The sequence below is a fragment of the Anser cygnoides genome, chromosome 2, assembly GCF_040182565.1.
Source record: "Anser cygnoides isolate HZ-2024a breed goose chromosome 2, Taihu_goose_T2T_genome, whole genome shotgun sequence".
NCBI lineage: Eukaryota > Metazoa > Chordata > Aves > Anseriformes > Anatidae > Anser > Anser cygnoides.
Window position 1 is genome coordinate 47,939,861 of NC_089874.1, and position 27,894 is coordinate 47,967,754.

At 37.1% G+C, this 27,894-nt stretch overlaps 1 protein-coding gene across 3 annotated transcripts in view; it reads left to right on the forward strand.

Annotated features, from left to right (window-relative positions):
- The first annotated feature begins 14,223 nt into the window (after positions 1-14,223).
- Positions 14,224-27,894, forward strand: part of SLC9A3 (solute carrier family 9 member A3) — a 52,318-nt gene continuing 38,647 nt past the window's right edge. Inside the window, exon 1 of one of the 3 annotated variants that reach the window (XM_048075838.2) lies at positions 14,224-15,082. In XM_048075838.2, the coding sequence (XP_047931795.1) occupies positions 14,887-15,082 (196 nt within the window). In that variant the 5' untranslated portion in view covers positions 14,224-14,886. The remainder of the gene's footprint in view (positions 15,083-27,894) is intronic. The other 2 variants (XM_048075839.2, XM_066992027.1) reach the window with 2 other exon arrangements.

The following is a 27,894-nucleotide window of genomic DNA, read 5'->3' on the forward strand; positions in this document are numbered from 1 at the left end:
TGGTTCTAGCGTTCTTTAACTTCTGTTGTATACGTACCCCCTGCCTTTCTTCAGTGGTAGTAGTTTCTTTGTCTACAGTTACAGATGAATATTCTGATGACTATACTCTCAGATGAGTAGGAAGGCATGAGAGTTTCAGGAGCAACAAAATTTGTCTCTAGAAAAGTGCCTCAGGATATTTAAGCTAGTTTTAAAATGAAAGGTCAGTAGACTGAAATGATTAGGCGAACAGTCCCTGGCACGTATCTGCACTTAACATTCTTTACGCTCTAAGACCCCTTCTTATTTGATCAGTGAAGAATAGAAGGGGACATAATTTTAATTTTGAAATGTTATTATTTCTACTGCAATTTTCAGCTTAAAGAAAAAAAAAAGAATTAACTGTCACGTAAGACATTTTCTTAAGTTGCTTTAATCATTTATTATTATTGATGCTGTCACATTGTTCAAGAAAATGGAAATGTTCTTGTCTAGAAATGCTCTAATCATGTTATTTTTTTTTTCTGTTCAAAAAGGTCTGCCCAACAATATCATATTGTTGGACATCTGTGATGCTCAGTTACGAAATTTAAACTATTCTGGGAGTGGCAGCTAAAAGGCGTTTGAACAACAAAGTGTATAGCAGAAAAGAACTCATGGCTGTGACTCAGCCAGTTGAGAAATCCAAAATAAAAATAAATTATTCACAAAATTCCCCCAGATGTGTTCATAGAACATTTTCTTGCTTTCACTAATTATTCCTCTTACTGAGCTCCTTAACCATCCCACATGTGAACAAAAGATGGAGACGAGGTAGTTAGCAGAGATTAAAAACCTAATTCAAACAAAAACAAATCAAATTCAATTTCTGACACAGATGTAAATTCCTTTTCAGTGCATGTCACTGGGATAGCAAATGCCCTACAGTGACACTCCAAAACAATTATAATAATCTGTATAGATCTAAGAAAGAAGAGCACTGGTTGCCAGTAAGATAAAGTTATGAAAAATTATCAAGACATGAAATGTGTACCAGAATTATAATATTTCTCATTATTTCATTATCATATTTCAAATTTCAGTATTATAAGTATTGTAAATGAGATGTGATTACATCTTAACAGAGAAAACTGGGACCATTCCTGCTAATATTTTGCAAGATGCAAAAAATTTTGCAACGCTATATTTTATGTGTGTTTATTCAAAAAGCCAGTGCAGACAATGGGTGCTTGGATGGTTATGTTTCACTGTGTTTCTCTATAATGATTATTTATTTTGACAATGATCCCCCATTAACACTAAAATCTCTTTCCCTCTCATTTTTCCCATCAAAATCTTTATAATGACCATGAAAAATTGCACGTTTTCTTTACAGTTTTATAGGAAAGATTTACCGGTACAGTGCTGGATTAACTAAAGTACATTACGAAGTAAGCTGCCAGGTATTGACTTGCATACTATGGGCATTTGCTGTAAAAGAAAATAAGAAAAAATTATGCTGTCATTATGTGCCAAGTCTATGAAAGACTTTTTTTGTTAAAAAAAAATAATATGTAGCTATGATGTGAGACAGTAAAATCAATAACAACACTGTCTCACTCCAGTAATAAGCTTTTCCTACAGTAGTAAGTTCATTAATAATAAACTGTCATGGGGACTGTGTGTGGGGAAAATGCGGCTGAGACCCTTTCTCCCTGCTCTTAATAGTGCAGTTTCCTTTTGGCAATATTCTTGTGATCTCATGGTAAGATGACTACCTTCACTAACCAAGGAAAAACATGTATGATTTTAAATTGGATAAACTCAGAGTGCAAGAAGACAAATGCCAGAAGCAGCAGGTGAAAACTGTGCTTAGAAAAGGAAGATGGAGGAAAGCAGAAGTCATCCCTCTCCTTTTGAGTGACGAAAAATTATTAATTTGGCTCAAACTTTTATATAAAACCATATTTAGCTACCCAAGTAGACAAAGTACAGTGACTGTCCTACAGAGACAAGGACTGTATCAAGAAAGAGCATGTTGTAATACACTTTTCTCATTTCTTGGGTGCTTGAAACTTCATAAAATAGTCATTTTCAGCGTAGTTCACAATCATGAGTAAGAACAGGCACAGTCTGAATGTAGCTCTTCTGGAGGAAAGTTACACTTTGTAGTATTTTGGTTAAAATCCTGTGTCTATGTCTAGTATATACAGTGATGTGATTATTACATATACTAACACCGATTGCTAATGAAAAAAATGTATGAATGAAACAACTCATTAGCTTATGCATTGCTGAACTCTGTTTCCAAAGAAACCTAAATACTTGACAAAATTGTTAGTAACAAATTTAAGATGACAAATTCTTTGCTCTCAAACAATTGCAATTCAAAATTATTCAGGCAAGCTACTATAGAATACGCTTGAATATGCTAAAGAGTAAATACTGTGTGCCAGAAAAGAGTAAGAACATCTGCCAAAGTTCTGATTCTAAAAATTATAGCCAATTATTTATTAATGATAAAAATTATATATATATATTTTTCAGTTGTTTTGCTGTTGTTGTTCACAAGTGATTTGCAGGTCTGAATTGGAGAAGCATGTGGAACTGCCATTACCTGCAGAAGAATGACCTGAAATTGTTTTGGAGAGGAGCCAAGTAGAATACAGGGAGGGTTGACCTCACTGTAGAAAAGTCACCAACAAATGGGGAGGAGTAGACAGATGTCACAAAGAGTGTTGTAAATTTATGTTGAAAAATACTGGGCAGATCTGGCCAAGGACCACTGTGTAGTGGTGTCACACTTCGATTGTGTATCGAAGATACCCCAGACAAAACCAGCACAAATGTCTCGTCAGCTCTCCTGTATAGTGTAGTCTTTTGTTTATCAGTATCGACCGTGAGATCTTTTCTGCATAGATATCTCAGATGAACACGTACCATTCATAGTTCATGCCCTCTGGTTGTTCAGTATTTGAGGAGATGCAAAAGGAAAGCAAACTTATAGCCCCACTATCTTTAGGGAACATGTTCTCTTTTTCTGTAGTAGCAGAGTAGTATTCTGCCCTTACATGCATTTCCTGGGATTTCTCACAACGGGAAATTCCACAGTCATTTCTCATTCCCTGTTATCTATTTTCTTCACAGCAGAGTTAGTAACAAACATTTTAGTGAAACAAGGATTGTCAGAAAATATTGAAGTTTTGACCCTGATCATCAATACTTTTGGTTTCTTTTCCACAGAAAGTCCTGGGAGTTTAATATTTCTCTCCACATTGGGGATGTGGAAGATTTGGGATAGGTACCATGGGTCTTTGCTTGCTGGGCAGCCTATAGCCTGGGCCCACCCCAGAGGACAAGTGTTGATTTGCTCTCAGGTTGCTGCACTTTCTCAGAGAGATTGTCATTCCTGTCAATTGTGATTGAAAGAAGAATACAGATAAGGATATGAACTTCAAATTCTTTGAGCAGCTGCAGTGTACCTGGGGCACTTTCCTTCAATTTTCAGGTTCTGAAAACACAAAAAACTGAATAAAATGTTTTCATCTCTTCTCAGACCCGATTTAAGCAAGAGTAAGCAAATTATTTTTCAGTGAATTTGACAAGTCCTTGGGTTTAACATTTCCTTCAGCATGGACTGTGTTTTAGTAGACATATTCTAGACACCAACATGTTGAAATTAACTCAATTTCTGATATGCTAAACCTGAGCTCAACCTCTTTCTTCACAAGTTACAAATCCAGAATAACAAGTTGTACTTGAATTACCTATTATAAATAGGAAGAATTAAGGAATGTGCATTAGGTGATTAACATTCTGAATTAATACAATGCAAGCCTGTTTTACAAGTATTTCTGTTCCTATAGATCGGTGTCATTTCATTTATCATCCTCTGTATTACAATTGATAATAGGAAACCACTGTTCTTTACTATAGTCAATGGATGCTGCTGTACTGCTTTGATCCTCAATCAGTTAGGATCACCAAAAATGAACTCGGTACAAAGAAATCAGGAATCAGGCCAATTTATCCCACTCATGCAATGATTAACTAGTGGAATGAGAAATGGTACCTAGGCCTCATCAATCCTTACTTTGTAGCAGAGTCTACCTCATTAATAGATCAGTACTGAAAAGCTCCTGCTCATGGAAGGAAAGAAATAGAACCACTTAGTTTCGTTTTCAGATTCTTTCTTTAGAGTAAATTATTTCAGCATATAAATCAGCTCAGAGGTTAAATACAATGATCCCATTGCCTATGATGACCATTTCCCTGATTGTTATTTATAAGTAAAACCACATGAATTATTTTTTAAGCAAATTCAGGACTAACTATGACTGAATGGCTTACTAGAAAATGTTTTACTTGAAAAAAATTGTTGAGCGATGTAAATGTTAAAGTATCAGGACTACTGATTTCCAGCTATTCAGAATTAAATGATTTCTTATGAACAGTAGTTTTTGTTTTGCACTTGGTTCACTGTATGCAAAAACTGAGGCTAATTAACTTGGAAATTAAATTTTAAGGTCATGTTTGCTAGAGTGAAGAAGGACTTTAAATTTATCTGAAACTACTGAGATTTTCTCTCTTTTTTTTTCTATGATCTTCTATTTTGATTTCACCAAAAACAATACTTTTTTTTTTGCTTTGATATTAGCGATGTAGCCATTGAATGACAAACTACCTATTTGTACTGCTCTAACTATATCCTCTCAGAAGCCAGTAGAAAATAAAAATGTAAGCCACAAGTGCTTTGCTGCAGTTTCATTTCATAAGGTCACAAACAACAGACAGGCTACAAGAAAAAAGTAGCACTTTTGAGTGTGAATACAGGACATACAAAATGTGCATAAGGTTATGAAGATGCAGTTCCTTATTGCTCTTCCCCACAATGTCATCCTAACTGCCATCCTTAAGTCATAAAGAAAATCATTTTACAAGATATTATGGATGCCAGACTATCCGGCCGGAAGGGGTTATCTACTTCAAGATCAAATACCCAACATTTATTTTAGGCTCATGAACCAACCTCGCACTTTTAGTTTCAGATTAGGATGATCACTAAATTGTTATGAATTCAGGAATGTCCTGATCGGAGAGCATTAAAAATTTTGGATTGTAAAGATCCGTGCTTGAACTTCTACTAATGAAAGCAGTATTGAAGGTGGCTAATGGTAAACTTGGGTAATGGGTCCACCGCAGACATTGCTTTGTGCGTACCAAAGTTCTGACTGTGCAGTACAAAACAAAGACCTCTGAGCTAGTAGTTCGGTGTGGTGATGCTGTAATGCATTAGAGAACCTAGAAGAATCTTCCATCTTCCTGGATTCTTCCTAGAAGAATCTACCATGTTCTCATTGGAGAACCTAGAAGATCTTCCATCATGTAGACGTCTTCCATCCCTTTTAGTATGTCTGTAGCAGATTTAATTGAGTCAAATGAAAATCTGTGCCTTATAATAAAGGTCTCAAATATAAACAATCATTTGCTGTGAAAATGCCAAAGTGCAGACATAAAACAAATACAGAATACTGCCCAATTATGTGCATCCTATCAAAACAATATCATCTTGTTTCTCCAAACAACATAATCTTTGTACTGTAGCCTCTGGTTCATATTGATAAAATAAGGTGTCTTTCCATTCAAAATGTCATTTTGGTTGGGCTTCTGAGGTTATGCTGTCAGGTCTCTGTTGATTTCATGTAGTCCACTTCTTGGGGATTTTAAAGAATTCCTTTAAGTTATTCCTTCGTGCATGCTTTCAAAATGTTGGATCTTTCACTTGTATGGCTTTTAAAAAAACTTTATTTAGCACTGAAATTAAGTAACTGTCAGTAAAGCAACCATTTTTTAACAGCTGGATGAAAACAATTATTTTTTCCTTCTCTTAGCTTTCTTTTTTCTTTTTTTGGCATTTATATGCCATCATTATTATTTTTATTTTTATTTTTATTTTTATAGACATTGTAGAATCTTCCCATGTAGCTATACTATGTATTAAACCATCTGCTTTTTGTGATGGGCTATCAATCTGCCTTAAAAACATATTTTCTATAGGAAGTAGTATAATAGTCATGTTACAATGTACACATCTAATAAAAAACCAAGTGCAATAACGTTTTCTGCGAAAAAAAAAATAAGCAACGATAATGTCAAGGTCTGTAGTTTATTTTCTTTTGAATGGAGTCTTTTGGCTTCTGCTGAGACATTTCAAATATACCAGGTAACAAAATGATTTCTAAATGATAGTGTGCGGGAGGCAAATAAATAAATAAATAAATGAGAAATATGACAACTAAAGAGCTATCTCTGCTAAATATGTATTCCCCTGTCCTCTGTAATATTTTTGGTAGGGTGGTCACTGTATTTAATTTCCTAAAGCAATACAATTTACAAAGACCCCCAAGTGGGAGAAGAATGAGACTATCTTAAGCTTTGTATTTGATATATGGGAAGTTACTCATAGCTGTAAGGAAGAACAACTTTTAGAAGTGGCTTTGTTCTTGTTGCATTTGTTACATTGCCAAGATTAGAGATTACTGAGAGTTATAGTTTTGTTTGCAAACTAAAGCAATGTCTTATTTGATCTAAAATGAGATCATACTCTCATCAGTTAAATTTACATACTGATCATTTTCATATAACTGTGAAATTGCAGAAAGTTGATAGCTTTTTCAAATAGTGCATCTGAAAACAGGTTTTCAGCTGATCCCGTTTTCTTGATTGGAATTGACTGAAAACTTTAATCTCTCTCCTTAAGAGAAATTAACATGTATACCATTTCCTGTTGAAGATGCTGGAATTACAAATGTATTTAGTTTTAAATTTAAATAACTTCCAATTTAATACACTTAAAAATAGGCAAGTGATATTATGTTGCAGCAACTAGTCAGGCAGACATAACTGTGAGGAACTTCACAGGGACCAACTTATAATAGAAGTTTGTGTTGATTAATGCAAAGTATTTCACTGGGAAGGGGGAGGTCTGAACTACTACTCATTAGATTCTAAGTAAATCCTATCATCTTTAGGACAGGTGTATAGAAATCATCTTTGGCAATGCAAAACAAACAAAATCAATCAAACAAAAACAAAAACCATCAACAATAAAACAAAGAAACAAACAAAAACTAAGCCAAAAACCAAAGAGAGATGATATATGGAAGAGAATGAGAAAATGACATGATACAACTTGAAAGTACTATCTTAAACAGAATACTTTGTTCACTATCCGCAATTTCAATCCATATTCTTGTAACTTTATTTTAAGAACATCACTGAGATGTCTAAATTATGAAGGTAGTCCCCCATCACCCTACTTTCACTATACAAAGGATAAAGAAATACAACTCCAGATAAACATTCATTTTTATTTCAAAATGTCCTGAGCTTCCTTATGGACAACCTATGTCTTTCCATTGGATACAGTAAATTTAAGTCATTATGGTCCTAACTTCAGTGAGTCATGCAATGCAAAATTAAATTCAACTGAAACCAAATCCAAAAATGTCAGAGGTAGTTCAGAATGAGGCAACACTAAGGAAGCTGGAAGCATGGGAATAACAAATAAACAAACAAACAAAAAGCACACCTTGCATATGAAGAACAAGAGGAAAGAATTATAAAATGAGAAACAGAGGAAAAGTGAAGTGAATAAGAGTGTATATTGTAATTACACGATAAAATAACACAGGAAATAAGGCAGAACCTTTTGTTGTGTTTTTTTTTTGTTTGTTTGTTCGTTTTTTTTCTATCACATAACAGGAACAAGGAAATATTAACATGTTGTAAGATATTAGGAATTGTAGGATAAAAAATTCAAAACTCAGAAAAGAAAAAATTACTCAGTCCATAAATACATCCCCAGAAATAAGAGGTGGGAAAAGCAAAGAGCTTAGCTGATATTCATGGATGCCAGATTATTTCTAGTAAATAATAAAATCAATGAATGGTCACTGAATGGTCTTTTCTGTAGATTTAAATCCTGTCTTTTTTTTTTTTTTTAATAACTATCCAGGCTTAAATACTTATTTATCTTATGAAAACATCTGTTGCTTATATAGAGCCTAATTATTCCACATATTGTGTAAATTCAACTGCTGATGATTTTAACTTTTTTTTTTTTTTTTTACAATGGTATTGTTATAGACTACTGCATTCTGTTTCAGAAACCTTCTATTTCAGAAACCTTCTATGTCACCTATAATGAGAAAGAGATATTGCTCAGCTTCTTTTTCCTTTGTTAATTATTTTCTAGGTCATGAAGGTCATGTTATATGTTCATGTTAAATGTTAAATGTAATTGTTTTCTAGGTCATTTCTAGGTCGGGTTAAAAGTTACTGATGAGCACTATTGCTAGAGTCAGATATAATGTTATTGCAATATACAGAAAATCACACTGATTCACACCAGTCACCTAGTTCTCTGACAGTGGTAAATATCTGACTGATGGCTACTAAGGAGTTCAAGAACAGGATGAGTATACCTCCAGTATTTTTTCTCTCACTATGTGCAAACTGTATAATTATTGCAGGATTTTTCTCTGAATTTTGGTTTCCAATTCCTATTACAATTTTGAGAAGCCTAGAGGTTTTGAAGGTGCCTTGTAAGCAGTTTACTTGGAATGCCTTCTTTCCCTGTAGATTATAGTCTGGAGAATTTGATGAAATGCTTCCACTGAAATGCTTTTGGGCTTCTTCCTCTTTCCACTGTACCAATGCCTACAAACCATTTTAAACATACTTACATTGATATAAGTGGGAAAAAAAAGTGGTTTTTGTTTGTTTGTTTGTTTTCGAATAGTGTTTCAATATCATCAGCTAAATTATGACATCTATTTACATGTAAAACCAGAAAAAAATAATCCAACATAATTTATCATGGGAGAGAAAGAAAAAGCATTTTCTCAAAAGGAAAATGAGAAACAGAAAAACAGAAATATTTCTTGCAGATCTATTACCACTGATAATCAAGAGTATTCAACTGATCTAAACATCATCATTTGACTCATCCTTATATATGGCCATCAGCCATTATTCATGTATGCAGTGCCATTATGCAGTACATAGATCTAAATAAATAAAACAATTTAATATATGACACATTTGTTTTTATCTCACACTGTTTACATTTTGATATCTGCTTTTTAATGCTACTAAGTTTCTATAGAATGCCTCTCTCAAAATGACACAGAGTACACATTGTGACATTATTTTCTTAGCCTTTTCTGAAAGCTCTGTGCAAGTAGGGCCAGAATGACAAATTCAAGATCTCTGATTTAACTGGGGAATGAGAATTGTAGTATGTCTCACATCTGTACTGGACACTAGTTTATTCTGGGTTATATTCCCTGTAGCTTGTGTGTTCTCTTTCAGATAAACAGTACAGCAATGTTGAGTTAGTGTTCTCACTATATAACAAATATTAGGAGACAGTTAAAAAAAAAAAAAGTAAAAATGGACATAGAAATGTAGATTAAGGAAGTTTTCTAAGTGTATAGGAAGAGAAAAACATAAAGCTTGTGAAATGTTGAGATTGTATGTTTAAAATGTTTTCAGAAAGTAGTAAAATTATTTTTTCTGAGTCTCGATAAGCAAAATATTAGCTGTACTTTTCAATGGATCCTCTTTTCACAGTAAAAGTTAAATGAAGTAATAAGTAGAAGTAAAAATGAAAATTTTAATTATATACTGTTTTCTATCCTGTTTTGATATTTATATCAAGACCAGTAAGTCTGTAAATTTCTCTGGATCCCTACTATAATGTTTGATGCTTGCTTTGCTGAACATCTAATAACTACATTGGTCACGGGTGGAAAAGGCGAAGCAAGGAATTCATGAGATGAGGGACACAGGGAAAAGTAGAATTTTGCTGATATGCAATATCATTGTGTGATGTTGATTTCCCAAGTGCTGCCTCATAAAAACTACTCTTGCAGGGAAAACTCTGGGGAATATATTTGTCTTTTGTGAACTGTCTTGGCAAAACTTTAGTACTTTATTTATTTATTTATCTATTTATTTATTTAATTTGAATTTATAGTTGGCCTAGTGTTTATGATTCATGATCAAATATAAAAACGAAATGTTTTTTCCCACAGTATTGAAGAGTTTTTGTCAAAAAAAAATAAATCAATAGACTTCTCCATTTCAAGAAAATCAGGCTTCGAGTGAATTAAATGACAGACCTATTTTTTAAATAACATATTTTTTATAAAAGAAAAAATAAATATTTTTTGTAGAAATAAAGGAAAAGATAGAATATTAGGGAACACAAAGGAGTAAAAGCAGTTTAGGCACTTTGTTTATATTGAATTTGAGTTAAAGTGTTCACCAAAAGGGATAGAGTTTTATCCTTTGCCTTCAGTCTAAATATTTTTTCCCCTTCTCTGGGACAGACAGCCCTGATTTCTTCTCTTGCCCAAGCTCTTGAGCTTATTGAACATTCTGTGAATCAGTCCAGCTTAATAAATCAGTAGAAAACTATTCTGATATTTTTGCTGGGCTATGAGTATGAATTCAGGTAGGGTTCTTTTGACTGTCAAATCCAAGGGGAAGAGAAAGCTGCAGTACTGGAAAAGGGTAGGAGCTGTGATGCCCTCCCCTTCTAATTATAAATTCACAGAGCCAAAGAATGGCTGAGGTGGGAAGGGACCTCAGTAAGTCATCTGATCCAACACCCTCTGCTCAAGCACTACAGCCACTTACCCAGGACCATGCCACAACTGCTTTTGGATATCTCTAAGGAGAGAGACTCCACAACCTCTCTGGGCAACCTCTGCTGCTTGGTCAACCTCACAGTAAAGAAATTGGAACTTAGAGAAGGAGGACTTCTAATACAAAATTTTATAAAAGTACAATGTTCTTCTGAACATAATATGATAAAATGTGTTAGGTAACTGATGCTGTGTAACAACTTCTTTCACTTTCCCATTGCCTTCTCACTGCAGATTACACAGACAGCTCACATGTATTGTGGCCCCCTTCTGGAGGAGACCATCCGTAGTTGGTGTCATAGGTGGGGTTAAAGATTGTCACTGAAAGGTGCTTCTATCTTCCCACTCCTACTAGATTAGCTGCCAATCTCATGTAAATGGGAAGTTCATTAAAACAGCTATAGTAGCAAGAACAAAACAGAAAAATCTCATGATCCTATCATATTCAAAAAGACAAGCTAAAAATAGGGGGTCTGGAAAAAATGCCCTCTAATTACTGTCCCTAAATTCAGTCTTGTCTTGAAAAGAGTCATGAAAATTCTGGCTGATTTCCTCTGTCATCCTACTTCCTAGCCAAATCCACTTTTACCTCTCTCTCTCTCTCTCTGATTAATACATCCTTGATCTATTCTTCATTTAAATTAATAGCAATGTGTGTAGGTTATACATTACTACTCAAAGCTAATTCGGAGTTTATATTTATTTGTAAATGCTCATATAGCAAGTTAATTATAACTTCTACCCCTGAAGTTAGTACAGATGAAATGTTCAGTGTATGCTTTTTAGAGAAAACTAATAACACTTTAAATACTTCGGTTTACCTGCTTTTTTTTTTTTTTTTTAACTGAAATTGTTTTTACCTTGGCTTTAAAAAAATCCCTAAGAAGTAATCTTTATGATACATAGATCATGTGAAGGTGTACAAGATACTTCTTATTCCTTTTTCTGATCGATTATTTACAAAATATTTCCAGAAGAGACAATATTGTAATTCTTCTAGTTACAAAAAGAAGAACAAAAAATCACTCAGGACTCAAAGCCTATATATGAAGTAGAAATCTTCCTTTTGCAGTCTTTTGTGTTTTCAGAGACAGGAAATATCAGATGTTGTGTGATATGTTATTTTTATAGCAAACACTACTTAAGCTCAGGATTTTTGCTACTGATACAGAATGACGCCACAGGAAACTACTCAATGACTTCCACAGAAATTTCAGGAACATTGAATCTATGAATAAATATATAAACACAAATGTATTCATCTACAGCTATCCATTCATACATGAATATACATATGGACTGCAATTTCAGCATGTATTTATATACCTACAGATGACTTATGATTGCTGGTTCCTTTCTCTGCCCCCTCTGTGTTGTTCTAGCAAATTGCACAAGAGTTCTACAATACGCACAGTCATTTGACATCCAGCCTACTTAAAAAAAATATATTCATAACTAGTTGGATGACAGAACAAATGTCACAAATACACCTTGAACCATGAGCTTATTGTTAAACAAAAACACAATGGCATTTTACCAGTGCTGTAAACCTTGTTTTGAGAAGATCTTATGACAAGCAAAATTGTGTACTTCTGTGACAGGACCAAGGCTTTCAAAGACCTTTCCAAATTCTAAAATTCTCACAACTTTCCTTTAAGGTAGATTGCTGGGCATTATACGTTCAACTGATGAGCAGATTAACATTAGCTTGTCTGTGCTAAGACAGTATTTCCATCATTTTTCCCGTTTGCTAATATTCTTTACTTTCACCAGCAAATTGAGCACTCTGATTTAACTTGGTTACTGTGCTACTACAATTGCCAGAAGAAGTACTTTACCTAGAGGCAATCAAGGCAAGCTTATCCTAGTGAAATGTCAACCTCCACTGTGGAAAAGGTCCAGTGGAGAAGGTTTTCTCAAATTTTCTAGCACAGTATTCTTGATCTATGTCCCAGTTGTCCCAGCAACATAGGTTAGCTTCAGTACTTTATAATAAGGTTTATTTATAACCCAGTTATTATTTGGAACTAGATTTGGGAAGAAACATATATAAGATGGGACATGGCATTTGTGGTTCCCATTTATCAGCTGCAGCTAAAATGATGGTACTCAGAATATGTTGGGATAATAAAAGCAGTGCTGACAGTTTGCTTATTTTCTCCTAATATCAGCAAATAGAACGGACATTAACAGTTAGGAACTACTACTAACCCCAGGTCTCAGCAACAGCTACAGAGATAATCAGCAACTACATACTAGCAACTCTAGTTCAGTTTCTATAATGGTAGTGTACCAAAGACCTTTGTAGAACCTTGATAAAAACTTGGGCCCAGACTCTAAAGGACATTTGAGTACCTAACTGATCCTTAAAAGAGATAAAAATAAGATAGATAGGATTTTAGTTCTTGGACACTGACAGATCTTTGTCTACAGTATTTCCTAAAAGTAAAGAAAATATTTTGCTGGCAAAAAAGAGCTAAATGTTTCATAAAAAGAGCTGCATATTCCATCTTCAGATTGGCTCCTAGACTAAAATATCCTACATAATTTCCTTTCCCTTAAGTAAAGAAGAAGCAGGGAAAACAAACACACACACACACACAAACACACACACAAAAACAAACAAACAAACAAACAAAAAACTGTTTCACTGTTTGAAGAGAGGGTCCAGTGCAAGGCCTGTACTTGCTTTGAGGTAAAAAATGAATCTTCAGTGAATGAGCTCATGGGAAGTTCACTCGAGTTCCTCTGCTAAATAAGATTATGTAATAATGAAATACACCCTTTGTAACAATGACATTCCATGCAAATTAGTTTTAATTTATGGGTTAATTGATTTATAGAAGGTGTTAGCATAACCCACTTAGACTTACAAAAAGTACTTTGCTTTTCTACCCAATGACTGAAATGATCAAAGTAATTTCTTTATCTTCTGACACATTCTTCATCTTCTGAACATTTTAAAGGGGAGCTTATCACATTCATTTTTGAACTCCTGATAAAACCAGCTGTCAAGTAAGTAAAACAAGCAGGTAACCTTTTTCCACAAAGTGGTGGACTGCACATGGCAGTTGGGTTGCTTCAGAGCACATAGCAGAGGGTAGAGCTGCTGCTGCTTTAGGGTAAAGAGGGTAAAGCTGCAGCTTTACTGCCTTTTTACCTCAGAGTGATGATTATCCTGGCTCCACCTGCCTACAGCATATAGTATGCACCATCCAGGATATCAGGTGAATGTTTATCAGCGAGAAGGAAGGGTTGGGGGGAAGGTGACAACCTTCTAAAAGATTTTATGTTGTAATCATAAAAAAGAACAGGAAGCCACAGAACATTCGTAAGCTACCACATTTTAACGAAGAGGTGCAAGCAGATCTAAATGAAAACCCCAAACCCTGTAATTTCCCCGATCACCGTTGGGAGAGGGGCTTTCTGGTGGACAGAGGTGAAAGCTAGTCTGAGAAATCTGCTGTACTGTCAGAGCTCAGCGAGCCAGATCCTAACACAATTTGGGAAAACGTGCATTCCCTTTGTGGCAATCGGCTGGGGCAGTGGGTCTGGCGGAGAGGTTGCCTCGTTTCGCTGCGCATCGCAGTCACCCGCGCGGAGACTCGTGGATCTGTCTCCTGCTTATCCATACCCGAGCTGAGCACGCATCCCGGGCTCCGCCTTGGACGTGCCTGCGGGAGCGTCCCAGCCTTGGCCCCTAGCACCAGAAACTCAAGGTCACTTCCTTCCAAGCCCCGTGTACTCAGAGCCGAGCCGGGACGGCTGGCACAACCCACAGCCTGCTGTCACCGTCCCGGCGGAGCGGAGCTCCCCAGCCGGTCCCTAGTGGTGCTCGGTCGGGAGTATCATCGCTACCTGCCCACTGTCAGGAAAGCTCCGCCTCCGACATTTCGGGAGCAGTTTGATATAGGCAGCTCGGGGCAAGCAGCGGGACCCCAGCTCGAAGCATCTGCCTATGCACGGAGCCCCTGACCCCTCCTTGGCCGCTCCTCGCTGAGCAGGACCCGAGCCGGCCGGTGCGGCCGGTGGCCGGGGAGGAGCCGCTCCGCTGCGGGCTCAACGCACCGGTGTCCCCCGCTCCGCAGTCCCTGCGACAGCTTCTTTGGGGGGGGACAAGGAACTCGCCCACAAGGACCTCGCCCACAAGGACCTCCGAAGAGGCGGGATTTCTCCGGGAAGAGGAAACGGGATTTTGTTGTGTGACTTGGAGATGAGACAGGTATCTAGTGTGGGGTTGCTCCTTGGGCTCATGGCTCTCCCAGCGGCGCTAGGACAGAGAAGCTCAGGAAGCCCTACACAACACAACCGGACTGAAGGCTATCAGATCGTCTCTTTCGAATGGGAGCACGTCAAGGACCCTTATATCATTATTCTCTGGATCCTTGTGGCCAGCTTGGCCAAAATTGGTGAGTCCCACGTTATCTATTAATTAGTGCATATGTCCTCCCCCTTCCCCTTTTTGCCATCTACCACCACCGTAAATGAAGAAAGTTTATCCTAAGTCCACTCACCCCTTTGCAGGGGGTTTACTGTACTCTGTTCTGATTTCATAATGCTGCCCAACATAGTGCTTAGCAGTGTAATTTTCACCTTTCCCAGTCGGTTAAGTAGTTCATTTTCAACGCCTAGGACTCTGGCTTCTGTATCTGACTCCTTACAAATCCTTGCGTGCTTTGAAACCTTGCATTACAGTTGCTCTCGGCAAAAACTTTTTACAGACATGAAACAAGAATCGAGCCTAACTACTTATACAATGCCTATTCCAGTTGACAATATGCTGTCCTCCTAATTTTAATTGGTAGTTGTATTAGCTATTGTCACCACAAACAAACACTGTAAATCCCACGTATGGACTTAACTTTCTCTGTTTCGCGGAGCATTGTTGAATTAGTGAAAGAGAATAAGGAAGTTTATTATCAGCTATTATCAGGTCATCTGTTGCAATATAAACCTTAGAGTACACAGAATTTTCTTCAAGAAAACAGAATAATTGAAAAGCAAGGATGTAGTCTAATTAAACTGTAGTGTGAGTAAATTTGTATGAATTGTGTAACTCTTGTGTTCTGAACACTGTAAGAGCTCCAAAAGCAATCTTATATTAATAGTGCTGTTTGCTGAAACAGAAAAGTGGCTAATTGGAAAGTATTTTATTTACATGATGCTGTTATCTTCAGTCATATAATCACAGAGTATCTGGAGTTGGAAGAGACCCACAAGGATCATTGACTTCAACTCCTGGTTCCACACATGATTACCTAAAAATTAAACTATATGTCTGAGAGTGTTGCCCAAATGCTTCTTGAACTCAGTCAGGCTCAGTGCTGGGACCACTTCCCTGGGGAGCCTGTTCCAGTGCTCATCCACAGTCTCAGTGAAGAACCTTTTTCTAATATCCAGTCTGTATATCACCTGATGCAGTTTCATGTCATTCCGTTGGGTTCAATCACTGGCCAAAGGCCATTTATCTTTTGGATCTAAAACTAGACCACTGTCAGTTTGGCTGATACTTCCACTGTCATTTTCAAGTTTCAATAAATCATCCCTAAAATAATTCTCAACTCAGAAGGCAAGATCAGCTGAAAATCATGCTAATATACAGTACTTATATTGTTAATACTAATTTGAGATACCAGAATTATATACCATGGATTTTGCAAATGACACAGAATGAAAGATATAAACAGGTCGGGTATACTGTAGAGCATAAGCTAAATGCAGTCAGGCTTGGATGGAAAATGCTGTGTCCACATCCAAATAAACCCAAATGAAACTTTTTTTAAAAATGAGGGGAAAGTTATGTAGAGGCTCTATTGTTAAGCATTTTTCATGGATACCTGCATCTTAGGTTTCTGCTGCTTACCTATACACACATAAGCTAAATATCGTCATTTGAATCACTGTTGAATTACACCTATCAAATATTACAGATGATTGCTACATTATCTAGATTACATAAAAATACAGTTTTGATTTAATTGGCTCTTACTGATTGGTTATATCAAGTAGAAAACTGGGGGAACCAGATACAGGAAAAAATAGTGACATTGTTGAGTCACTGTAAATTTGTGCTAATTAAACTAATACACAGGTTGTTTGTTTGAACCTTCTTTTTGAGATACTTTTCTAAATTAACATTTGCTCTCTGTGTCATTAAGGCTTTGCTGCTTTCTATATGTACCAAAGTTATACAGAATAACATGAGTCCTGCACAGCTGTATCAGTTCTGTGGCAGAAACACAATGCAGCTAACAGGACTGTTAGATTGTTCTATATTTAAATTGCAATGGCCTGGATTATGATTAGCCTGGATTAAGATGAGCCATTGTACCTTGATATCCTCAGTATACCTGTAAGTGCTTGATAAAGCACTAAGTGTTCTTGGAGTTCAGGAGCTGAATGTTGCTGGTTCTATTTTTAAATTATTTGCACTTATTTCATAGTTACACAGAGCATGTTATTTACTAGTAAGTAGTGTCTGTCAATTCCATCATTTTCCCTCCCCAAGCTCTCAAGCCTCATACTCTTTTTTCTTCACATATGTAATTACAATTCCGTACAGCCTTGTACATTGTCTTTGAAGAAGCAGTAGACAACTACTGTATTCCACTGAGGGCCTATGAATGACCCTGATTTCCCCCCCAGTCACAAATAAGATACAGATGATCAGAAATGTACACTCACTGCTCAACAATTGATTGATGCAGAAAGTATAAAGTTGTTCATATAAGTCAGTGAGAAAGGGAAATCAAAATCTGTCGGCCTTTTACCTGCCTGGGTGTGTCAAGGATTCTAGAAAGTAGTCCAGAAATCTATCAGAAGATTTTGAAGGTCAATAATGTTATGCAGGACCAAGAAGATCTATAAATTTAAAAAGCAGATAGAAAAGAAATGGGGAGGAAAATATAGAATGTCTGCCCCTGTGTCTCTTGATTTACTACCTGAAGGAGGGCAAACGTAGTGGAGTTAAAATGTTGTTTTTGTTCTGGATATTTCAGTAGGGGGAGTAGTTCTTATACATGAAAGCTCACATCTCCATGGCTACAGAGGACGGGAGAGATTAATTACTTGTGGAGTGCTGACTGGAAATTGGGTTAGCAAAAGGTCTTCTGGGAATTGCAGGCTGGGGGTGAAAGGAATATGAGAATACTTTGCCTTCGTTTGCATTAGAATAATCTCAAAATTTCTGTTTCTTTTGTTTCATTTTCCCTAAAAGGAATGGTTCACTTTATTATGCTATGAGGCTTGATGGAGGACTTATTTAATAATAAATACTTTTGGCTCTTTTGGGACTTGTTATTCCTGTGGTGTACATCAGAAAGTAAATTTAGTGCTGTCAAAGTGTTCTGCATCAGAAACTATTTTATGTGAAATCTTCATAAGCATATCGAATATACAAAAAAGTCCTGAGTGTTCTGGGTTTGGTGTGAAAGAAGATGTATTTTTGTTTCCCTTTTTAGAATTTTCATGTGAAGAATGAATCTTAAGTATTGCCACAATTAAAACTCGAAGAACAGTCTTCATACTGTTGGCTTTCATGCACTATAGGAAATCAATTTATTTTTGTGTTACTAGTACAAAACTTCTGATATATCTCAGTGTACTGTTTTGCATATTATAATTGATTTGATTTGACCATCTTCATTTGAAATGTTCCAACTCTTTATTCTAAGGTACACAGTGTTCCACCTAATTATCTTTATTTCCTCTTTTGATAGGCTTTCTTATCACTACAAATGAGTATCCTTATGGGATAAGGCCAATAAACAACTCAAATCTGTAAAGCTAAGTCTGAAAAATATCTTATCTTCATGAAGAAGGTACATGAGGTTCATCTGAGAACCCTCCTAGTGAACTTCTTCCTCTAGGTGTCCACATACTTGTACCTCAGTTCTCCAAATGGAACTAGCAATACTAATGAAAGAAAACCATACACGCATAGGTACATGTATGTGTTTATATTATAGACTAGGTCTTTTCCTACTGTAACTATGATGCTAAGGAATGTAAGATTCTTTTATTCAACATACTTTTCAGTATAGTTCTAATTTAAGATTAAAGACACATACATACTGACCAGCCTTGCACATGTTTTCTTAGTTCACTTCTTCATGTACTCTCCTACTTCTTTATATCTTTAGTAGATCTTCAGTAGATTACTTGAAAATTAATTGAAAATAACCATTTAATAAACAGAAATGTAGAAGATAATGAACAGTGGGAGGAAAACCTGCTGCAGAAAAAGCCAGAAGTATGTGGGAAATCAGAAAACAACTCTGGATACAGGCAGAAGGAAAAGAATAGTAAGCTCAAGAGCTAAAAAAAGGGGAAGACAAGAAATAGTTTCAACTCAGAGTACTGTAGAGAAGCGTTATTTTTTCAAAGAATATATCTTAATCCATGGTTATTTGGAAAAAAAAAAAAAAAAAAGGAGATATATTTTTAGCTGGGGATAGCTACCACATGCTACTAATGATAGTATTTTCAAAATGCTAGGAGGCAGAGAGAATGTGTATTTATATTTTCATTGGTGGTTAAGTTGGGTAACTTATAAGACTTGTGGTTTATATCCTTTGGACTACTATAACATTTTTCCAAAGGACAGTTAATTGTTTATCCCAGAATAATAATAATTAAAAAAACAAAACATATAAAACTGAATAACAATTCATAAAACTGAATAACAACATTTACTGCCTTCACCTCTGCCACCTAGACTGTTGACCTCACTGGTCTAATCAGGACAGGTCTACACAAAGGAAGTTTCATCACTGTAATTATCTCTGGCCATTTTGGTCAGCTTAAGCTAATTGCTACTGTTAAAATGCTGTCTTAATTTTTCTTCATCACTCTGTCCCATGTTTGCACAACTAGCAGTACCCATCTGAGAGATAAAGTGGTCTCACTATGGCATCTGCCAGCTCCCTCAGCATTCTTGGGTGAATTCCATCAGGGCCCCTCCCCTTGGGATCCTGAACTTCACAATTTCATGGTCACTGCAGCCAAGGCAGCATTTGACCTTGAAATTCCCCAAAAGTTGCTTGTTGGTGAGTTGGTCATTTAGTCCAGCAAAGCACTTCTCATTGGCTTCTGTATCACTTGGAGAGGAAGCTATCATCAAAGTATGGTAGGAAACTCCTGGTTTGCTTATGTCCTGCTGTGGCACCCTCCAACCCCCTACCCATCCTTTCTATTTTGGAGTTAGTTTTTCTGCCCATTTAGCCCCCTGAACTTGGTCAATGTGGATCAGATAAGCAAAAATGCTCCAGTTTCTGCATGTCCTGGTCCCTTTGTATGTCTCACACTTACCTGAGAAAGAAGTATTTTGATAATACCAACATTCCCGTGGAGAATTTTAAGCATGTTGGGATGGGCTAGGGAAGAAACTGAAATGCAGGTCTAACAACCCACCTAATTAAAACTCCCGGGGCAACATTTTTTTAAAGAAATCAATATTCTTACCTCTAAAGCAAATTGTCAAAACAAAAGCCCATTTGACTCTGAATTTCTCCTCCTGGCTGTTTAGTGGTAGGGAAAAGCTCAGTTACTTAGATAAAGTGATTTATGGTATTCTTTTAATTAAATCAAAAATATGAGAATAGGTCCTCCATTGGCAATTCTGTGTGCTCGTCTCTTGTAAATACCATTTTAAGGAAGAAATGTTGAAGTTTGCTTAACAGAACTTTGTTGTAAGTATTTAGCTGAAAACAGAGTGAGAGACTCAAATGGTGAGGATATTGCAGAACTCTGCAAAGCATAGATTACTGGCCTTGTCATGTTTGCAGTGCTTTTTAAAAGCTGTTTTGTAAGCAAGTGATAATACGAGAAGGGACTTTGCATTCTGACTAGGAAGACTGATCTTGGCTGCTTTCCCCCATATCCAGAAAAAGCACTCTAGGAACCTTCTGGTTTGCTTGTGACCTTCTATGGCACCCTCCAACACCCCACTCATAATTTCTATTTTGGAGCTAGTATTTACGTCTGTTTAGGCCCCTGAACTTGCTCAATGTGGATCAGATAAGCAAGTGTGAGAAATGGTGGGAGAGTGGATGACTTTGAACAGGAATGAGGAAGTAAGGCTACCTTCCCCCGTATCCAGAAAAAGATAGCAAGGAAAAATATAACTTTTAATGTATGTATTGCTTTATTGTGATCTCAGTAGAAGTTGGAAAAGGTTGTCATACTTTTAAAGGAAGCACATACATTTTCTTCCTTGATATACCCTTTCATTAGCTATCTTAAAGTGGCAAAGCAATTAGATAAAAATGTTATAAATTTGTGCTGGCAACAGTGTCAAATAACTGGGATGCCTTCAATTAAGTAAGATGCTCTACTTCCTCTTGCAACATTCTGTTTAGAATGCATGTGAGCTAAAAATTAAGTAGTGTAAAATTCCTTCTAAGGAATTACCTTTTTTACACACCATTTTAGGTGGCTGAAAAGAACATTTCCATCATAGAATAATAGCTTAGCATTTCTAGTTCTAAGAACAGTTGTGTAAGCCATGATTTGTAAATGGATGCCCATTTCCACAGTTTTTTCCATTTTACACTTGTACCTTATTCATTCTTTTCCTGTCCTTTTTGCCTCTCTGAAACACACATCCCTCTTCCTCCTCCCCCCTCCTTCCCTCTCTCTCCCTCTAAGTGTTGTGCGTCTCATGTCTTAATTATTTAGAGTAAGGAAGAAGATAACAGGACAGTATAATTCGACAAGATTCAGATTACATCTCCTGATGAATAGCAAATGTACAGTGGCAACTTGTATGAGTTACATAAGAAAACTGTCATTTTGAGAATGACCCTGGACTGAATACAGTTCAGGCATGCATACCTAAGAAAAGACCTCTGCCATCAATTACTTTCAAGCATCTGTGTGCAAAGTGCTTTGCATTCTCTGTAGAACAATGGAATCCTTTTAATACTGTAGTTTTAAGTTTGTTGAAACCATTGATTTACTGTCTTCAGAGCTTTAGCCACTTATTACTAAGGGTGATCTACCAAACCCCAAAGTGATTGTAAATCTCTCATGTGGTAATGCAGCAGACCATAGGCCTGCAAGTAATAATTGCAAGTAGCAAGCCCTTTTAGATATACAAAAATTGTTCATGTGAAAGGCTTTGTGATGTCCCCTTTGTTTTTGTGGAGTTTAGTGTGTTGGAGATGCTTAGTAGGGAAGCTGATATTGGAAATCCTCGTTTATTGTAATTTATGATTTATTTACTACTTGGACCCGGCAATAAGAAAGTGGTATTTCCAGTTTTGAGTCATATCACGAGAAGACTATCAGAAGTCAGTGAGTTTCATCACCAGAACTGAGACACAACACTTCTTTTCCCCCTATTTTAATTACTGAGTTTTGATTACTCTGAAGTAATGGGGTAATTGATAACTGAGTTATTCTGTATCTTCTTTCTATTGCAAGGTGAAGTGCTGCGTCCAAACTCTTGAAGACTATTTCTTTTTGTTTTTTCAGCAGATTGTGGTTTTGCTCATCTTTCTCTAGTAGTTCAGTTAAATTACTGTCCCAAAGAACTAAGGGCTCTAATTATTATTTACCTAGTTAAGAATTAGCACCCATTTAGAATTACTGTCTTTTAAAAGTCTTTGTAAACTGCAGAGCATGGTTGGTTGGCTGTTTTGTAATAATTTGATTCCTTTTGTAAAACAGCTTACAAAGTGTTCACCCCCATGAAAGGAGTGACTTGATACCCAGCTGGCTGCTATGTAAAGCACTGTAAAGTCATAAATACTGAAATTACAGGCTGACAAGAAAGAGCCAAGATGGAATGCAAGACCTCAGGTGGAAACACTTTTAATTAAGATACGAATATTTAATATTTGTTTGCGGAAGAAGAAATCTGAAGATATTCTGAAAGGTCTATGAAAAAGCAGGGTTTTTAAATAGATGAGTCTGTGGGTTTTCTCCTTCCAATACCTGAAAATAGAAGTAGTTATTCTGCATTCACTAATAGAACACTGTGGGAGAAGGGGCAGAATGGAAGCTACAGATGAGAGTGCTATTATGTATGTTGCATAAAAATTACGTAATTAGATTTTGAGGGGGGAGAGTTGGGCTGCTATTCAGAGGCAAGTCAGGAGGCTGGAGATAATAGGCTGACAGGAGTCTCATGGAGTTCAACATTAAGAATTTCAAACAACCACAGGCACCAGTACGAGCTGGGAGACACCCAGCTGGAAAACGGCTTGGCAGAAAAGGACTTGGACACCAAGTTGAACAGGAGTCAGCAATGTGCACTTGCCACAAAGGAGGCAAAGTGCTGCCTGCAGGTCAAAGGAGGTGATACTTCCCCTCTACTCAGCACTAGTGAAGACACCCCACCAGTACTGTGTTCTTGGCTCCCCAGTAAGAAAGAGACGTGGAGTTACTGGAGAGAGTCCAGCACAGAGTGGGACCACAAAGATGATCAAGGAACTGGATCATCTCTCCTATAAGGAAAGGTGGAGAGAGCTAGGACTTTTTAGCCTAGAGAAGAGAAGGCTCAGGGGGCATCTTGTCATCGTATATAAATATCTGAAGAGAGGGTGAAATGAGGACAGAGCCAGGCTCTTTACAGTGGTGTCCAGTGACAGTACTAGAAATAATGGGCACAGACTGAAAAACAAGAGGTTCTGTCTAAACATGAGGAAGCACTTCTTTACTGTGCACTGAAAGACTGAGTACTGGCAGAGGTTCCCGGAGAGGTTGTGAATCTCTGTCCTTGGAGCTATTCAAAAGCCATCTGGACATGGTCCTGGGGAAGCAGATCCAGGTGGCCTTGCTTGAGCAGAGGGGTTGAACCAGATAACCTCCAGAGATCCTTCCAAGTTCAGCCATTCTGTGATTTTCTGAAGGAACATGAAAAAGAGTAGAAAATACGCAAAACTTTATATTCAATGTCTAACAAATTAGTGTGTTAATTAATTTCTTAATTTTTAATTTATGTTCTTTTGTTATCATAAAGAAGATAAGTATTTGGCTGTAGTCCAGAAGGTTTTCTGTTAATGTTTTTCATTCATTGAAAGGATGTTGTCATACTGTCTGATATTTCTATAAATATGTCTATTAGTCATAGTCTCTTACCAGGAATTGGCAATATGTTATTATTTTAGACGTTGCTCTATAGGGCTGTAAGAGGACAGCTTCTTCTTTTGGACAACCTGTCTTTGGGGGGACTTATCAAGTGTCTCTACATGTTTGCCTGTGGATTGCAGTGTATCTTAGAGGATACTACATTTTCGAAGTGTAAAATGAACACGCATAGCAAGGCTTATTTTTTCCCAACAAGACATTTCATAGGTTAAATGAATAGGCAGCATCACTCTGTTCTTTTCAGTGCTATGCTAAGTATTCCTTCAAGTCAGAGAGCCACCTTTCTATCTGTTTCCAACAATCTTACAGAACTTAATTTTACCTGGGCCTTTTAAAGTGGGATTGTATATCTGCCAGTTGGTGTATTGTTGCTCACCTGTGCATGATTATATCTAACAGGTTTTTTTTAATTATGGTGCAGCATAATTTTTTCCACAGTTGCAGAAAATGTAAAGTGTTTCTCTATTTTAATGTATAATTTTATTCTACTTCTGTGTTCTACAACCTCTCATGTAGCAAACTCTTACCATTCAAGACAAGACTGAAAGACATAAAACAAGGACGGTGGCAGCTCACTCAGGTCAGTTGTTTGGGTGGTTGTCTAGCATCCATAACACAGCCTGAAACTCATGCCCTGCAATTTTGGAAACTAACATTGCTGTGATGAGGTAAAAGTGTCTGGAAACAGAAGGATCATTTTGTCACTTTTTTTTCTGGATAATATTTAGAAAAAAAAATGCTCCTCATTCTTCCAATAGCTTTATTAGAAATAAAAACCACAGCAAATCCAGAAACTACACCATTTTTTTTCCTTCACAGTCTGATAGATATGGCATTAAAGTCAATCATTGATAGGTGTCTTGTAATTCACCTCGCCCACACCCACACAAGTTAATTCAGTCAACTTTCAGACATTCTCTGGTCTCAGATGAGGTTATTACACTTCACATGGGAATCTAAAAAAAGAGCTGTCACATTCATCATGGAGTGAATGGGAGTGGCAATTCATTAGTACATAATACATTAATCTTATTTACAACCTTATGTTCCTAACTGTTTCAGTAACAGAAGTACATTTTGTTTTCATGTCTTGAATATTTGTACTGAAGAAAAAGGTAATTAAGTGAAAAGCTAAAGCTCTTTGCTCTGAGATAAAACTATTCATTTTGAGCACTCAATAAAACATCTTAATGCTTCAGTCTTTCCTAAGGAATACAACACAGTTCACCTTATTAAAAATTGTAGTTTCCAAGGCATGTTCACTTGAATAATGCTGCTGATGTTTGAAAGTATGAGGATGTAAAAACAGCATGAGGAAGTATGAAGTTTCCTTCTGCTTATTGTGATTTAGAAGGAAAGATTAAAACCACTCCAGGGTAAACCTGAGAATTGTAGGTAGAAACTCAACCTTTGTATGAAACTCTTATGTCAGGAAAGACCTACCCAAAAGTAAGGATGAATGTTCTATAGCTATATTTTTCCATTACTACTTTGTGTAGCATTCATTCTTTATCACATAATTGAGGAACCTGAAGTGTTGAAAAGTAGAGAAGTACAATCTTGTCTATATGTGCATGTGCTAAATGTTTTATGCACGTCGTCCACTGATGTAGTACAATAGCCAACAGTCACTATTAAGAGTGCTCACACTGTGGTCCCTAAAACAAAGTATCTCTAACTGGGTGTTGAAAGAAGCTTGGTAAACAGCACCATAATTTGGGAACTGCTTATCGGTTAGGAATATGACTAAAGGACATGATATTTTATTCAGTACAGTTTATGTCAATAGGCAGTGTTTTCTCTTAAAACTGATTCCAGCATTAGGAAAAAAATAATCTCCTCTAGAAAAGCTGAGATCTACCAAATTCACAGCATATGTAAACAACATATGTAAATTTCTGAAATTATACCTGAGTCATAATCATGAAACTCTTGTTTTATTGAGCTGTTGGAGTTTTTCCTCCAATATAAGACTGGCCTTTGAAGCCTTGCTGGGTCCACAGTAGAATATTTGCTTTCAGTGGAAACTAGCCAGGCATATTTTCTTGACCTCTCTCAGATCAAGTTTATTTTCAGTATTAAGGACAAGCTTCTTGATGTATGTGATTATTTATTTATTTATTTAATTTTTGCTGGTCATCAATGCTAAATGTGGGTATCCTTATTTATATTTAGTTTTCTAATGTAACCAGGAATACGTCTACTGTAATCCCATGTTATTCCAGTTGTACTAATTATAATCTTGCCATGGTGAAATGTGAGGGGCAGGAAGAAAGGCAATCTACCAGGGCTCAAAGAAAGGTGCTTACCTATCCTGTGATTTGGAGCACTCTTCACAGCTATTCTCCTTAGCCCTTGGTCTTTAATTATGTCCTTCATGCCTTTCCTAACAGGCAGCATGCCATGCCCTGCAAGACGCAGTGCTGGAGAAGAACAGTAAGTCCCTATATTAGGAGCAGTGCTGGGGAACTACAGGAAGTCATAGAATCATGGAATCTTTAAGTTTAGAAAAGACCTCCAAGATCATCTGGTCCAACCAGCTGTCCACTAACATCATCCACTAAACCATGTCCCTAAACACCACATCCAATCTTTCCTTAAACACCCCCAGGGACAGGGACTCCACCACCTCCCGGGGCAACCCATTCCAATGCCTGACCACTCTTTCTGAGAAGAAATGTCTCCTAATTTCAAAACTAAACCTCCGCCGACACAACTTGAGGCCATTCCCTCTTGTCCTATTGCTAGTTATTTGTGAGAAGAGGCCAACACCCAGCTCCCCACACCTTCCTTTCAGGTAGTTGTAGAGAGCAATGAGGTCTCCCCTGAGCATCCTCTTCTCCAGACTAAACAAACCCAGTTCCCTCAGACGCTCCTCACAGGACTTGTGTTCCAGACCCTTCACCAGCTTCGTAGGCCTTCTCTTGACACGCTCCAGGGCCTCAATGTCATTCTTGTAGTGAGGGGCCCAAAGCTGAACACAGGACTCGAGGTGCGGCCTCACCAGAACAGAGTACAGGGGTACGATCAGCTCCCTGGTCCTGCTGGCTACACTATTCCTGATCCAAGCCAGGATGCCGTTGGTCTTCTTGGCCACCTGGGCACACTGCCGGGTCATGTTCTGGTGACCATTGACCACTATCTTTCCAGTCACTCTGCCACAAGCCTGTAGCACTGGTTGTTGTGGCCAAAGTACAGGACCTGGCACTTAGCCATGTTGAACCCCATCCCATTGGCCTCTGCCCATCAGTCCTACCTGTCCTGGTCCCTCTCCAGGGCCTTCCTATCCTCCGGCAGATTGACACTTCCCCCAGTTTGGTGTTCTCTGCAAACTTACTGAGGGTGCACTCAATTCCCTCATCCAAATCATCAATAAAGATATTAAAGAGGATGGGCCCCAACACCAACCCCTGGGGAACATCACTCATGACCGGTCGCCATCTGGATTTCACTCCATTCATCACCACTCTCTGGGCCTGGGCATCCAGCCAGTTTTTTAACCCAGCGAAGAGTGTACCTGTCCAAGTGTACCATGTCCTTATATTAGAAGGAAATTTTCAGTGTCAACGTCCAATAGGGATTCATCAAACTATTTCTTCATTTTCTCCTTTTCCTTGAACAATAGGAGTGAATCAAGGACAACTTTTTCTGTTGTGTGTTCAGGCTTTGGTAATTGTTTGTGCAATTTATCTTGACACCAGAACAACCATTTCCGTATATTACTAGTAATCCATTTCTTTGCAGTTCTTTATCTGTATGAGCAAAAGCTGAAACATTCTCAGGTGGAGACCTTTGTTTTAATTCATTTATCATGTTAAAGTGAAGGTCAGAAGGAAACATTTTTCTAAAATTAATAGAGTGAAATGAGTTAACTCAGCATTTCTTGGCATTTATTTATTTCAGTCAGTTCTTCCCATGTTACTGGTATATAGTTAGGTGTTTGAAAAAATTAAGCTAGAAAAATTGCTTTCATTATCTGTCAGTGAAGGTCATTCTACATCTGGAGGAATTGCAATATATAGCTTTAATAGAAAGTAAGTTCTACTTTGTTTTCTTACCCCCAATGTACTTTATAAATTTGTAGCGTAAAATCAGCTGGAACATTAGACCTCAAGCAATCCATTGAGTC